Here is a 16,539-nt window from a genome sequence, read left to right as displayed (position 1 = left end):
ACCGAGTTGCGTTCTCCAAAAATAAACAATGAATGGAGTAGGGCCTATTAGTATGTGTGCACTGTTGTGTGCAAGGTTTATATATTTATAACCACTTGAGAGGATATTGGGGGTAGGAAGTCACTGGCTTTGTTATTTTGAGGGTCACAGGCTAAAAAGTTTGAGAACTCCTGGTGTAAATGGCATTGAGCAGTTTCTATATATTAGTATGTTTCTCTGCTTGGGGGGAAAAACATGTTTGTATAACTTTCTCATCCCCACATGCTTATGGTTGTGTTTTTGCTTGTTTTACAAAGGTATGTGTACATGTTAGTACTTCAAAACATTGTTGCGTAACTCTATGAATAAATGAAACATGGTAGTTTACCAATAATATGAAAAACTTTTATTGTTTTTACTTTTAACGGTACATTTCTGTCAGCCACAGTCAGGTTAAATTTTGTGTTTTTTTTATAGTGTTCATTTGGAAGTAGCAGAAAGTAAAATTTCTGTGTGAACATAAACAACATCTCTGAATGTAAAAAGTTCTAAGTTCAATGCAAAGGGAGACCTTGGTTTTTACAGAGTTAGCAAAGTCTACAATGAACGAATTTTGGGGACTACAAAAAATACTTCCGGCCCTTGTGAGATCACAAAGGTTCTTTCACTGCACGCACACACACTGCACCGCTAAGGGCAGTGGCCAGAGGCGCTGTAGCGCTATAGCAGATAGAGCTAAAATGTGTCCAAACACTACTGTTTCCACAGAGCTTCGTCTGTTTCTGTATTTGGGCTTGCAAAGGACACGACACAAAGACAGAAGTGCTTTTAGTTCAATATTAATTATGTTCCAGAAAATTATAAAATACATAGCAAGCATGATTTGACAAAATAGCTCCAGAATCTCTCCCAGCTCAGTGCTGGATTCGGTTAAAATAACCTCAAAGCAGAAGCTGTGAACTACCTGTAAGTGTTTTTATTTGTTAAAATTGATCATGACATGTACAGTGTCTAGCTTTAACGGTATGCTGTAGGAACAATGTAAACAATGGGAAATGCTGTTTTGCACCGCTAACGATTTAGCTACAAATTAATATTTATCAGTCAAACTGCTGTAAATAGACACACACACACACACACACATAGACACACACACATAGACACACACACAATGACAAACTCTCTTAAAGGAGGCACACTCCATTTTCATTTGTTATAGACACTTGTCAGATTTTATTTTAGAGAGCAGGCAGGAGTTTGACTCTTTACACAGCAGAAAAGCACGTGCTTGTACGGGCGTAACGTGGAGCCGATCTGCGTATTGCAGCACATTATGACGATGACCAATCAGAGTAACTTAAGGCTGGGCCTTTCAGAGGAACTAGGACATATATCAGTCGTTTTTATGTTAACAGAATAGCTGTTATAATCAAAGTGAATTATATGAAAAACTAACATGATTTCCTTCATGTGAAACATGAGCTCACATTGTTTGGAATCTTATAAACACAATCAAGCCTTAAAATTGCATTCTGGACCACCCCTTTAAAGTTACAGTAGTACGTTTGGCATCCAGTGGTTCTATTAATTGTAAATTAAATATTGAATATATGTATTACTAATGTTACACCATCAATGTATCCAATGTTGTTGACATGGCATTAAAACAAATAAATTGATTAAATATTTTCTCAGTAAAACACAAAAGTACACATATGAATAATATGAATAATACATTGGTCACACATGCTAATAATGACTGTATCAATTAGTATGAATAGATCATTATAAATTATCTTTATTAAAGATCAAGTGTGGCACAGAAATAAAAGAGATGGCAGATATTAAATAAAGGCATGTGGGTTGGTGAGTAAAGTTATGACCTCCAAGTGGCATGACCCAACTTTGTACTGTACATGTTGCCTCTTTCCAAGGAAAAGGATTGATGGGTGATTGTAAATTGTGTCTCTGATGATTCATTGAGTTGAACTAAGAATTATTACCCAACAATTAAAAAAATCACTTTATGCCCTAGTAAAGTACTGTTGATTAAACATTTTAGAATAGTTATGGTTAAAAAGAATTGACATGTTTGGATAATTATTTTTGACTATTGAGAATATTGGCTTTTTACTATTGTATAAAGATGTTTTCCGTTTTTATACATTCAGTATAAACCACTCTCTCACCAGTCTTGCTTTGTGTATTGATGCATTAGCATTCCGATACACTGCACCAATACAATGTTTGAGCCTTTGGATGCACATGGTCCTCCAGAATGGTTTGGTAGTCCTTGAGAGGGATGCAGCCTTCTAGACAGATGAGTTCCAACAGTTTGTCCTCTTTTCAATGCTGATCTGTCACCTTTAATGCAGTGTGCATCACAATATTTTAAGTAAAACTGTGCTTCTCTGCTCTTACTATATTGTGTGTGTGTGTGTGTGTGTGTGTGTGTGTGTGTGTGTGTGTGTGTGTGTGTGTGTGTGTGTGTGTGTGTGTGTGTGTGTGTGTGTGTGTGTGTGTTTCTTAAGTATGCACCTGGAAATATTGTATTAAATTTACATTCATTTAATAGAATGGTGAAATTAATTAATTAAGATTCGAATTGAGGAATTTAATAAAAAATGAATCGATACCCAGGCCTAATTCACTGGGTTATCTTGGCACACATTCTCCTGCTATTGTCGGTTCTTAATGACATTTAATTCTGCCCACACACTAAATGACTTTCAAGGTCATTGGTTGCTGCTCTTTTCATATTATACATATGCATGTTGTCACGGTCATTTCCAGTCAAACCCATTTCAACTGCAGGACTTTAATTGCACACAGGTCTAGATTCTTAACCTGCTAAGCATCTTTCATAATATAATTCTATATATATTTTGATAATTTGCTTATATACATATGCATTAAATGCACCGCATACCCACTTTAGTGACTGTCCATGAATGATTTATAGAAACATTGATTTAATTCAAAACCAATATTTTATTTACCAACAATTTACCGGAAACAAAATACAGGGAAGAAAAAAAACTGATACTGCAGTATTTTGTTTTTAAGGTATAAATATTGTGATTGTGATTGCATAAATAAATAAATGCAAATTATCTGTATTAATTTATTGGTTTAAATTAATCTGAAATCTTCCACAGTCACAAGTTTAAAAGGGCATCTATGATGCAAAATCAACTTTTGGAAGCTATTTGGACAGAACTGTGTGTAGGTATAATGTGTCCTCTAGAGGTTTGAACCTACACTGGTGTCACAGTTTGGTTATGATTATCATGCCATCGTTCAGTTCAAAAAATTACAGTGTATAATTTATGAATGTATTTAGATATTATTTTTTAATACAATTTTGTTCTTTAATGTATTCAGTCAGATATATGTCCTTTACTTTTAATTTGACCTGCTCAAAAAAACTCTTTATGAATGTATCAAACAAAACTAAAGTGCATGCACAGAACAACATGAGCAAATAATAGAAAAGGCTGTGATTGGCTCTAAGGGCACTTTGACACTGATATTAAACAGCTGCGGTGATCAGCTGATCCACTATAGATGGCGACACCGTGGAGAAAACCTGCTCTGCAGACATGCTCGTGTCTGGATCCACAAGCAATGTTATTGTTGTAACAGCTGAGAGAGGAGAGAAAACGTTACCTCACGAACACGCCAACAGGTCAAAAGGGCCACCATTGTTCGCATCTGCATCATGGTGCATCGAAGAAACAACTTATCTTGACCTGATGAGATTCCTGATGTTAAAATAGGATCTAAATCCCTGCCATTTGAGGCCCACCAAAATGTGATGTAGAAGTGTGGTTTTGCCCACCCACCCAATTGACTGACAGCCGCATATTAACATGCCTCCATATTAACATGCATAATCATATTTACAAGACAGGACTTGCGCAAAGTAACTGGGAATTAAAAGGTCTGTTCAACTCTCTGTGATCAGCTACACCTCAAGAATGAGTGCTCTGAGTCGTACAAACAGTAAGTTCTGTTCTGGCTTTGATAAAATAATAAATATTTTCTATGGGAGAACCAAAAAAAAGCTGGTAATATTGTCTCCAAAAATTGTGTTCTTGTTAATTTTCATTTAAACTAAAATATGAGTCTCATATGCTCAAGATAGGCATAAGATATTTTATATGTTTTATATTCCAGAATTTCATTATCTTAAAGGCCAGTACACACCAAAAAAAATTTTGGCAATTGAGCTTCATCAGTCACAACTGGTCAGGCTAGTTGGTTTGGTGTGTTCCACACGTTGCCTCTCGTCAGGAAAACATTGCTGCTCAGTGGGCCGATTTAGCGTGTAGAAATCTATAGCGCTTTTACAGCTTAACATAGAAGTTCTAGTAAATTGAAATTGTACCAGTCCAGTTTTCACAGTTAAAGTTCAGTTTAGTTCAGTTCAGTGTGTTTCAATTTTCACTGCTGCAAGTCCAAACACTGTAGAGCAAATCCATCGATGCGCAACTCCACAAGTCCCATCGGCCGCCAGGCCATCAGATGAAGAGAACAATCTGAGATGGTTATTCAGCAACGAATCAGAGCAGGGGTGTGACATAGTGAAGTGATGTGGCAAGCAAACAATACACAAAGGAGGCAGCTGTAATTTCATTACGTATCTCAAATATTAGCTAATGATGAATCCCTCTGTGAAAAGTGACAATTACTGTGATAATTAGGACTGTGCAATTAATCAAAAACCCGGTATCGATTTTTACTTCTAACGATAATGAAAAACCATTAATCGAGATAAACGATTATTCCTTCACATTGGCTACTGCCCCCTTTACAGTTGTACAAATTTGTTGATCTGCAAAGCTCAGTTTCACGTGAAAATTACTAAAAGCATGTACTATAATGTAATTTTTGCAGCACGGTAGGCGCATCATTCACTGATGAACGTCCAAATCATTCATATTTTTAAAAGCGCAAAAGAGCGCATGCTGTTGTCACACACATCTGGCGCCATCTTAATTTGAGCGCTTTAATGATCAAATACATGCACATTTTTGTATGAGCGCGGTGTTTAGTGATTATTCATATTAACCCTCATTTGTGTAATAAACAAACAAGTTGAGAATCAAAAGACATGTGAAAGAGAAACCATATCAGAGCCGCACTATTCTTAAAGTGACAGCCCGCAATATTCCTGCTGCTGCCTGTTATTATTGTTAATCAAACAACAAAAGTAGAAAATCCCTCACTGCTCTTAACTGAAGGACTTTTGTAGCTAGTTTTTTTTTTTCTTACAGTGAAGATGCTTAAAGAACAGTTAAAACATAACAGATTTACTAACTCGTTTCTAATAACTGATTTCTTTTATCTTTGCTATGATGACTACATTATATTTTACTAGATATTTTTCAAGATACTAGTATTCAGCTTAAAGTGACATTCAAAGGTTTAATTAGTGTAATTAGGCAAGTCATTGTACAACAGTTGTTTCTTCTAAAGACAATCAAATATATATTGCTTAAAGGGGCTAATAATTTTTCTGTTAAACATCATTTAGTAAATATTTATATATTAAAATAATCACAAAAGGGCATATAATTTTGACTTCAACTGATAATCGTTTTAATTAATCATGATTACAATTATCACCAAAATAATCGTGATTTAGATTTTTTTCCATAATTTAGCAGCCCTAGTGATAATATACTAAACACTACTTTGCTTGCGCTTCGCACATCCGCATCAGAAGTTCCAGTTTCCTATTGTGAACAAGAAAACAGACTACTGCCACCCACAGGTATGGAAAGACACTTCTTCACATGAGGATACAGAATGCACACTATTGTTTCAGTTGGGTTTTGTCTGTTTGGTGTGTTCATGGGCAGCATTTTGGTCCAGACAGATTCAGACAGAAACGGAGGTGACAACACAGTTGGGGTTTTTTTTGGCACTAATTGTTTGCCATTGACTTGGTGTGTCCGAGCCTTAAAGGTTGTCAATTATACAAAATCTTTAAGAGGCACAAAATCTTTTTCAGTTGCCTTTACCTTGTTCTATTGCCAGCTGTGGAATGGCCTACCAAACTCAGCTCCAAAAGATAAGTTAAACTTATTATGATTAACTGGGATTTGTCATAGCACTTTTGTTATTTGTCTTTTGTTGGTCTTATTGGTTTTATTGTTCTTCTAATTCGTATATAACTTTGAATAAAAATCTCTGCTAGTTTTATTTAAATGGAATGTAATGTAAATAAGGAATTGAGCTTAAATTGGTGCTGTCTAGTTTTTAGTCTAGAAGCTCTTTCCAGCTGCTCTCCTTTAGCCCTGAAAACAGCAAATCTGTTAATTATAGATATAAAGCTTATGTAGGCTAGCCTACTAGAAAGGATACACGCCAGACACGAGTTGAAAACTTTGGATTTAGGGGATATTATTAGTCTAATATGATTGGCCTGTATTGTTCACATAATACTATAATTATCAGTGAATTATAAGGTTCTGGTAAATATCACCCTGCCAGTGCAATTCATTTTTCAATTTTGTCTCATGAGAAGCTTTTCTTTCTTTGTTTTTTATAAGTGTGATGTAGACTACACAAATTAGGTTATGTTAGCCAGATAATGTGATGTGCAGTGTGAGGCCTTCATCATGCTTACTTTTAAACCTTTCCATTCATGAAAGAATCTAGTAAAAAAAGATTAATAACTGTAGACAAAGAAAATAATAAAAAAGTAATAATAAACAAGTTCCTTATTATGCTTTTTTCAATATTATCAAAATAAATGTAAATAATTTGTTTGATCAGCTTTATAGTCTTACTGCATTACACTACCCAGCATAAACTGACAGTGCTTTCATTATCAAAATAATTATTTTAATGCTATCTAATGCCATATTTCAGATACATTTTTTCCTATTTCTATTTTCTGACACTTACTCCCCACTGATGAGAGAGCACACTTCTGAGTGGAATTTCACCATACAGTACAGGGAGCAGAGAAATGTAAATTTGCAACCATGTAGAGAGAGAAATGACTTGCTATCATGTAAAAAAGATAAATGGCACAAGACCTTTTTTTTTGCTTTATAAAAAACTAATTATAGACCAGTTCAAGGAACCTTAAATGACTTCTGTTGTGATATTGAGCTAAATTAAAATTTAATTAACTTGACTTTTAGTTGGACTTGTCACTTAATTTAAAATGGAAAACTTAAGTATGTGAAAGGTGCGATGTGAACAGACCCAGTGTACAATACTGATCTCATATGAAAAATTCCTAGAGTATGACAACATGTACCATTAACACATACCAAACACTATCTTTTTGAAACTATTATTTTAAGTCTAAAATTCTATTATTTCATATGTTATATCGTGTATATACAGTTGAAGTCAGAATTATTAGCCTCCCTTTGAATTTTTCTCTTTTTAAAATATTTTCATTAAATATTTAATGATGTTTAACAGAGCAAGGAAATTTTCAGAGTATGTCTGATAATATTTTTTTACCTTAATGGTTTTATTTTGGCTGGAATATTAATTTTTTTTAATGATTTTAATGTCAAAATTATTAGGCCTTTTAAGCTATATTTTGTTTTGATAGTCTACAGAACAAACCATCATTAATAACTTGCCTGATTACCCTAAGCTGCCTAGTTAACCTCATTAACCTAGTTAAGCCTTTAAATGTCACTTTAAGCTGAATAGAAGTGTCTGGAAAAATAATAATTCTGACTTCAACTTTATATTTGTCCATTCATTTTCCTAATAATATCCTTCTAAATAAACATTTTTGTGTCTTTTGGTTTAGAGCTCGTCTTGTGTACATAACAATTTAGATTCGAAATATCCCCATCTTTTAATGGGGGAAATGCTTTAGTGTATTGATATTTTTTCACTAGCCTAATTAGGTCATGTGTTACACACAGATTCACTGTACTCTTATTTTTTGCACAAATGCACCATCCATATCTAAACTGTTTCTGTATTCTATTATACTTGGAACCTCATGCCATGTTCTTTCTGTTGCTATGCTCTTTCTGCCTAGCAACAGTGCTTGCTGCAGGCACGCAGGCTGCTCTGGCAGTGTGTTTTCCTCTGAATAGGGATTTAGTGGTTGTGAATTGGGGCTGAATGGCATGTTTGATCTACAGATCACATTTTGACGGGTTATTGGCATTTCATTCAGTTATCCATCTCATTTGCTTTTATAAAGCTTGCTCTGATTCTTTTTAGTTATGTGTTTGTTTTTATTTTTCTTATATTAGTTTTATCCAACGCTGTGAGAGGGTTTTATTGGAAAGATACACAATTGGGGCAGATTTTGCATATGCAAATTCTTCAGTGCTCCCACAAAGCAGGAGTTTTCTGTAAAACTCTGTTTTTTTAAGATTAACAGCAAAAATTATGAAAAATAAGTGGATTTTAAGTAAAAAAACAAGCAAAACTAAACTTTAAAAAGTATTTCCTTTTCATCACTACATAGAGAAATTAAATATATATATATATATATATATATATATATATATATATATATATATATATGCTCACTGCTCTATTTTTTTCATTCTTTCTTTTGGGAATTTGACATCTCAGCTTGTTTATAATGTCGATCTATTTTTGTTAAAAGACTGAGAAAAGAGGCGCCATAGCACGGTGGGAGTGAGAGCGGATTAATGGTTGTTTGGAGAGAGAAGGGATGGGAGACCATCTTTCACAGTTGCGAGAACCTTCCATGCTATAGGACAGGGTTCCCATTTGTCTTTGACAGATGTGTCATAACATACTTGACAGATACTTATGCAAGACTGAGAGAGCATCTGTGAGCCTAAAGTAATCACATCAAGTGATGCTCTTTCTTATCTGATCCTCTTCCTCTGAAAGCACTCAACCTCAGATTGTACACCAGCCAATAAAGGACTCCTCTTTACATGTAATATCGAATGCACACAAGGACTTCTTGTAGGTATTTTATTGTCCTTCAGTTATGAAGGAAACATGGAACCTCAGCCATTGGGTTGATGTTAATGGTCCACATCTTTTTGCGAAATCCATCTGGTTTTAGTTTTGCAGTTGCACAAAACAGGGAGTATGCAATGTATTTCTCATTAGTGCCAGATAAGTCTTATGTATACAGGATGTTATGTGAGGCTTAAAGCTGAAATGAAGGATATTTCCTGCATGCTATTTATAGAGCAAAGCATTGGGTTTTGAACACCACTGCTAGTGATACAATTGGCTCTTTAGGCACTCTGTGTTCTGAGGGAAATGTCTTCTGTGGGCTGATTGGAGGTTTACTGTGTGGTCACTGCAATGACGCCTTGCTGGTCAATTGTTAAAGTGTCCATTGTTTTGCCTTCAGGTTTTAAATGAAGAATGTGACCAGAATTGGTACAAGGCTGAACTCAACGGAAAAGAAGGATTCATCCCTAAAAATTACATAGAAATGAAGCCACACCCGTAAGTATTTGCTCTTTTAGGCATACAAAGAAGTTTACTAGTTGATATTTCCATTCATAGTTACTCCTGTTTTCAATCTTTCAACTCCATAAGATTCATTGCAGAACTTTGTCTATTGATCATTTAATTTTATCACAGTTTTGTTTTATAAGCTTAACATAATTCTGTGCTGCATTTCCAGAATTTAAGCACTTCTAAAAATTAACAACAGAGTCTATGTAGACTGTCAAACATAAATTTAACAGTTTATATAAGTGGGCACATATCTAGCAACAATTTTTAAATATTTAAAACCAGTCAGTTTTAGGCTGTAGTAACACATCACTTTTCATCCCATAGACATAAATTCATGTGAATGCGAATGAGCCAGACTGGACAGGCAAGCTCGTGCTACATGTTGCTGTATATAGTTCAATCTTGGTGAACTCTGCCAGTTCGCATCACGTGATTGTGTACGATTAACAGAAGATCAAAACTAGACCTCTGTTCATAAATGTAAAATATGGTGCAATTGTATGGAACAGATGTCATGTTATAGTTAAACACCATTAAGTGATTCACTGAGAAATTCTGCGCTCGCTGCCTGTAAAGTTAACTTGCATTATGCTCACTATCCTTGGCCCATTCTTAATTTTGATTTTATAAAATGTCCAAAAAACACTGCGAAAATGGACCTCAATAAATCCCAACCTTTATTACAGCTCATGACCTGACATTTCTTAAAGAGGGAATGACAAAAATCTTACCAGTGTAGGTGTGTGGGAGCTCGAGTGCCCAGCAAGCCCTCCCTTTTGATCGATGGCTCTCGCTTTTGACAGTGGAGTGTCACTGTTTCATTCGTACTCGTAATCAGGTTTTTTGTGTTGTGGTGAAACTTTATTTTGTGTTTGTAAAGTACACCCATCATAAATTTATCAGTCATATACAAACAGACAAAGAAAATGTTGTATCTGTGTCTGTTCTAGTCACAGATTTTGTAATTGTACCCTCGTAAAATTACGAGTATGTTCGTTTTCCTTTACGATTTTATAATTACAGATGCAAAATTTATTACAGTTATTCCGTATAATTGCTCATTTTTTTCATGCCAATGTACAACTGAATTTTGCATGCTCAAACTTAAGTGTGGTCACAGCTTTAGTGAGAATCTACAATCTGCCATTTAAACTTTGTGTTGAAATAAAGGGATTACAACAGGACAAAGTTATTGCTTATTACTTCAAAATAATATGTCTTTGACGTAATGGACCTTTTTATACACCCGACGCAATAAGGCACAAGATGTGTTTTGTTGCAATTTTCACTTTAAATAGCAAATCCATTTCCGCCGCTTTGTGGACTTATGGGTGTGCTGGTCTATAAAGGAGGTGTGTTAAGGCGCATTGTTGGCACAGTGCTATTTTAAAAAATTTAAATATACCACACCATTAACCAAGTAAAAGCTGGTCTAAAGTCCAGCGCAGAGTTGGGTTAGTTATGTGCCTATGCAGGTTCAAAAGCTGATTACAGACATGATTTATAGCAATACACAAATATATTTAGATGAAAAAAGGATTAAAAATTATTATTTACTACATGGATATATTTATATATTAAAAAAAACACTACCTCCATGCTTTCTTTATGTCTGGGGGCTGTCATGCTTTGTGTCAGCCTTTTTTAATTTAATACATTTAAATTATTTAAAATTATTAATAAATAATTTCTTTGTTTTTTTTGGCTGAGCACCCAGTTAAGAGTGATATGCGTTTTTTTACAGTTTTTCATTTTTGTTATAATGTTATTATTAGCATATTATTTATCATATGCATAATTATATTTGTTTTAATAAAAACAAGTTTAGATTTGTCTATCGGTCGGGTTTTGAAGACATACAGTATGCATTACGATATGGGGCATAAGAACAGAATTTGTGTTTGGATATAATATTTTTAGACCACACATAGTTATTATTATTATTATTATTATTAATCAAGAAATAGTTTTGAAAGAAATCTTTGTGCTTAAAAATTTAAATTAAATATGTAGGCAAATAGATGTCTTCAGTCGAGTGCGTACAACATCGTTTCCCTACGTCACGAAAGTAAAGGAGTAAAGTAAACAGTAAAAGTAAGGTAAATAGAAAGTAGAGAGGCCAAATTTTTCCTCGCACAGATGGTCTGTAAAACTTTTTTTTCTCGCTAGTGGTCTGTTCAGTGCCAGGGTGTGACACAATTGACCCTTAAAAGGAATGGCAGATAAGACTATTTTGTATCTTCTCAAAACAAACCTGTAACTCATTAAGAGAATAAGCCCGACCCTGTTAGATCAGGCGTCGTGGCACAAACATGGTATTTTTTCTTCCTTAAAATAGGAAAAGTGAATTCTGACATGCCTTTAATGCTATTAGCGCCAAGCACTTTAGACTTTGCGCCTAGATTGTTAAAATAGAGCCCATAATCTTCATGACATTAGCACTCAGTTTTACAGACAAGGCTTAAGGGTAGTCCTAGACTAAATTGTTATTTGACATGTCTTAATTGAAAATACATTAAACACAAACACACACACACAAATTATTGTTAAGCATCTTAAGACAGAACAACGACACTACAGCTACAGTATTTTCACAGGGCACTGGAATTTTTCAAAGCTTTTTAAGGCATTTTATAGGCTGCTTAAATACCTTAATGTAACTAAGGTCAGTTTCTGGATTAAGGAAACCAGGTCTAATTATATAGGAAATAATATTTAACGATATTATAATAACTATTTTGACTATGCAAATAAAAGAGTCAAGCTCAAAAAACAAATGACTTTATGTAAAATAAATTGAGTTTTTGAGAAATTGAGAGTCAAAAAAGAGACTTAATCAACATTTATATGTAGAGCTTTGGAAATATTGTTAGCAGAGCTAAACTTGATTGACAGGATTGGTTTGTTCTTTTTATGTTTGAGTTACTGCAAGAACCAATGAGCTTTGTTCAACCTCAACCAAAGAGCATCAACATTTTTCAGCCTTATTTTAAATGTAAAAATGTTTAAATGTTATAGAAATAAATCTAACAATTAATGGAAGTCTTATGAGTTTGGAGCAAATGGTGAGCAAATCCCTACAATTTATTATTTAGACAAAGAAAGATGCTCGTCGTTTCCCTTACGTCAGTAATGCTGTATGTAATGATAATAACTGTATAATATATTTGAAAAAAGGTTAAATCAGTGTTAAATTGGATGTTATATAGTAGGTTCAGTTTGTTCACACATACTGCATCTGTAAGGAATAATTTAAAGGTTAGAGCTCTTTTCTTTCACTACAGATATTTTTCATTTAGTAAAGGTGAGATTTCTCAGTCTCAAAGCTGCTTTGCAGAATGCCTCAAAATGTTGTTTTATGGGATGCCAGTATGCTTTAAAGTGTTTTAACCACTGCTTTTGAATTTGTTCTGAACACACAGCTGGTTTTATGGGAAGATTCCCCGTGCAAAGGCAGAAGAAATGCTGAATAAACAGAGGCACGATGGAGCTTTTCTTATAAGGGAGAGTGAAAGTGCACCTGGAGACTTCTCGCTCTCTGTTAAGTACGTATTTTTCATTGTAATCTATTCGTTACTATGCTATGCTATTCCCTTTTTCTGTACTAAATAACATTGTGTACATGTATATATGATTGTTTCCAAGTTATTATTACTAGGACTTCAGAACAAAGGCAAACACTTTTGTAATGTTTATGCAGAAATTGAAAATGTTCTTGAAAATAGCGACTTGCCAATGAATAATTGATGTAATGCAGCAAAAAATATGGCCGCTGTCAGCATTTTATTTGTGTGTTGTTGCAATTTTTTTGTGTGTGCTTTGTAAACTAGGCCACCACAGTCTGAATCACTCAGACAGACTGTTCAGATTGTTTCACTACAATTGCAAAATCTAAGAGCTATAAATGCATCCGCCTATGATGCAACTCTCTAAACACTGTTTTCCCTTTCCTGTAGATTTGGAAATGATGTCCAGCACTTCAAAGTTTTACGGGACGGAGCTGGAAAATATTTCTTGTGGGTGGTCAAATTTAACTCGTTAAACTCTTTAGTGGATTATCATCGCTCCACTTCTGTGTCCAGGAATCAGCCTATTTTCCTCAGGGACATTGAACAAGTACCACAGGTAGGACTGAATCAGTGCTGCCTGGAAACATCCAAAAATACTGTATTACACATACTTTAGTGTTTCATTGCTAAGTTTTTACATCACAAAATGCGTATTTCTTCCCCACATTCTCAACTGTGACCAAAAAAAAAACTTTTTTTTTTTTTTATAATTATTTTTTCGGGGTTTTTAACTTTATTGGATAGAAAAGTAGAGATAATTTACAGGATAGCATGGGGAGCAGAGAGAGGGGAAGGATCGACATTGGACCACAAGTCGGAATCAAACTTGGGTTGCCGTAAGGTTGCCCTAACCACTACACCACTTGCGCCGACAAAAAAAAAAATTACTTTTTAATTTATTTATTTTTTATTATGATGTCTATTGAATTGAAGTCAACTGTACTGAAAGTTTTAAGGATTAACATTTGAACTGTAGCAACATTTCTTAAGATTTTTTTAAACGTGCATTTGTTAATATCAGTTTACACCATGTGAATTAGCATGAACAACTATTATATTTTTTTGAGTAAACTTAATTAACAATAACACTTCAATAACTACATTATTAATTACAAAAATGCAATTGGTCACTTTTAGTTCATGTTATATAATACATAATATTGTAAAGCATTTAATACATTTTATTAGTTTTGGTACAAAATCTATATTCTGCTACTGTATACTTTGACTGTTTATCAAAAATATTAGCAAATTTTACTCGCTGCTTGTCCTAATATTTTTAAACCTTTGTTAAACCAGAAAGTGTTAATAATATTAAAAGCTCATTCACAACAGAGCCCAGAACTAGCAGCCATACAGTAGGACATCATTTTAAAACACTACTTTATATTAGAACATGATTGAAATATACTCTCAACAAGCCTCCTTTAACGCTATCTTGAGGATGCCATTAAACGCATTAATAGACACAAATTGTTCTAGTTTTAGATTACTTTGCAATTTATGGAGAAGGCAATTTTGTTAAAACTTGTATTTTGTAAGGTGCTAAAAAGGAAAGACTTGGTAGAATGTATTTCTAAAATAAAACCTTACGTTGAGCTTACTGATTAAATTTGCAATATTTACAGTAAATAACAGTTTTTTTATTAGTCCAAATGCTGTGTACTCTTTACTCCACTGAAGTTTTTTGTCTCAGTTTATTTCTGCTACAAAATAAGTGACATTGCCGTTTAAAGGATATTGAAGGTACTAACAGCTAATGAAGGCTTTAAGTGGATTAATAGCCAATTGCTGAACTGCACTATACATGAGGTGAATTAAGGCGCTACTTTTTTATTTATTATTATTTTTTTTTAAAGCAGTACATTGTGAAATATTGACACTGGCATTGAACAAAAATGAATCAACACTGAAAACAGAATTGATATTTAGTTTAGTGTGATGGAATACCTTTACACTGTAACTCACATGAGTTACATAATGACACTTAGATTTTAAAGCTGCGTTACAGCATAATCTGATCTGAATCTCTATTGATTGACATTCCATGACTGGTTCTGCTAAATATATATATATATATATATATATATATATATATATATATATATATATATATAAAGAATTGCCATATTTTATCCATAACCTACTGAAAAGACAAAATAGTCGTTTATAGTTACTATATACTATATTCTTACTATAGTAGCTAGTAGCTTATAGTTACTAGTTCTATTAAACTGCAACCCCTGGGGTAATTACATTATATTAAAGACACATCAATAGCGTTAGATGCAGCAGATAGTTTTTATAATACCAGGTTAAACTTTCTGACACATTTACAGCACTGACATACATTAAAAAATTAATTAAAAAATTCAACAAAAAATAAACTTGAGTCTATTGGTCAAGGTTTCTGTATTTATAACCACCTCAGAGGATATTGGGGGTCGTGAGTCACTGGCATTGTTATTTTAGGGGTCGTGGGCTGAAAAGTTTGGGAACACCTGTTTTAGGGCATAGACTTGCATTCTAACATGCACAGAGCCAGTTCAGAGAGTAATTAAAGGAGTGGGAGAAATGCAAAATACAACTTAAACAAATATTATGCAAATCAGTTTGAAGTGACAACTTCATCATTTTTATAATTCTCAACATTTCCTCCTCTGTTTTACAGAATTCAACATATGTTCAAGCTTTGTTTGACTTCGACCCTCAAGAGGATGGAGAGTTGGGTTTCAGGCGTGGAGATTTTATCCAGGTCCTGGACAACTCTGATCCTAATTGGTGGAAGGGGGCTTGTCACGGACAAACCGGAATGTTTCCTCGCAATTATGTCACACCTGTCAATCAAAACATGTAACTTGCAGAGAAAATGTTGGCCTGCATAAAGCACCTGTGGACTTATAGCTGGGTTGCCACGGAAACAGAAATGTCGGAGTGATGGGATGAAAAGGCTCAATTGGTGATCCGGATGACGATTGGCCGGAAAAAGAGAGACTGTGCTGTTTGGTGTGGTTGACATTTAAAGAAGCACTACTGGCTGTGTGAGAAGATGCTCAAGACTGATATTTTACTCATGTTTATCACATCAGCTTTGCTTTTGATGGAGCTTTATTTTATATGACATCAGTTGTGCTAAAAAAAAAAAAGTGTTTTATGTAAAGGAATGTCTTGTGCCACACAGCGGCTGATAACACACATCAGACCACTGTAACTTTAATTGCACCAGGGTTCTTTTTTTAAAAGACTGCATACTATGTAACATCTTTAGTCATGTGTGTGGTGTTGCTGGTATTTGGTGTGGGATGACATAAGCTCATTTCATGCCATCCTTTTGTTAAGTCGTGATGTATGGAATACTGTTTCCAGTCCAAAACACTACTCATTTGAATTGAGAAAATGGCTGTTTATGACCACTTTATGGTCTTATCACACAAGTCAATCTCTTACCAAATCATGGTGTACACTTCAGTCTGTGGACTTGCTGCATTACAAGTACCAATATTATAAACATATTTTTTCAAATTTAATCACATTC

At 34.1% G+C, this 16,539-nt stretch overlaps 1 protein-coding gene across 1 annotated transcript in view; it reads left to right on the top strand.

Moving 5' to 3' along the window:
* The window catches only part of grb2a (growth factor receptor-bound protein 2a), a 37,190-nt gene extending 21,040 nt beyond the window's left edge, over positions 1-16,150 (top strand). The window contains 4 exon segments of the mRNA NM_001007769.1: positions 9,323-9,420; positions 12,858-12,980; positions 13,392-13,560; positions 15,676-16,150. Of these exon segments, the coding sequence (NP_001007770.1) occupies positions 9,323-9,420; positions 12,858-12,980; positions 13,392-13,560; positions 15,676-15,861 (576 nt within the window). The 3' untranslated portion in view covers positions 15,862-16,150.
* The last annotated feature ends 389 nt before the right edge of the window (positions 16,151-16,539 follow it).

Source organism: Danio rerio, chromosome 6, assembly GCF_049306965.1.
Source record: "Danio rerio strain Tuebingen ecotype United States chromosome 6, GRCz12tu, whole genome shotgun sequence".
NCBI classification, from domain to species: Eukaryota; Metazoa; Chordata; class Actinopteri; order Cypriniformes; family Danionidae; genus Danio; species Danio rerio.
The sequence above is the reverse complement of the archived record's forward strand: the minus strand, read 5'-3'. Positions and strand labels throughout refer to the sequence as shown.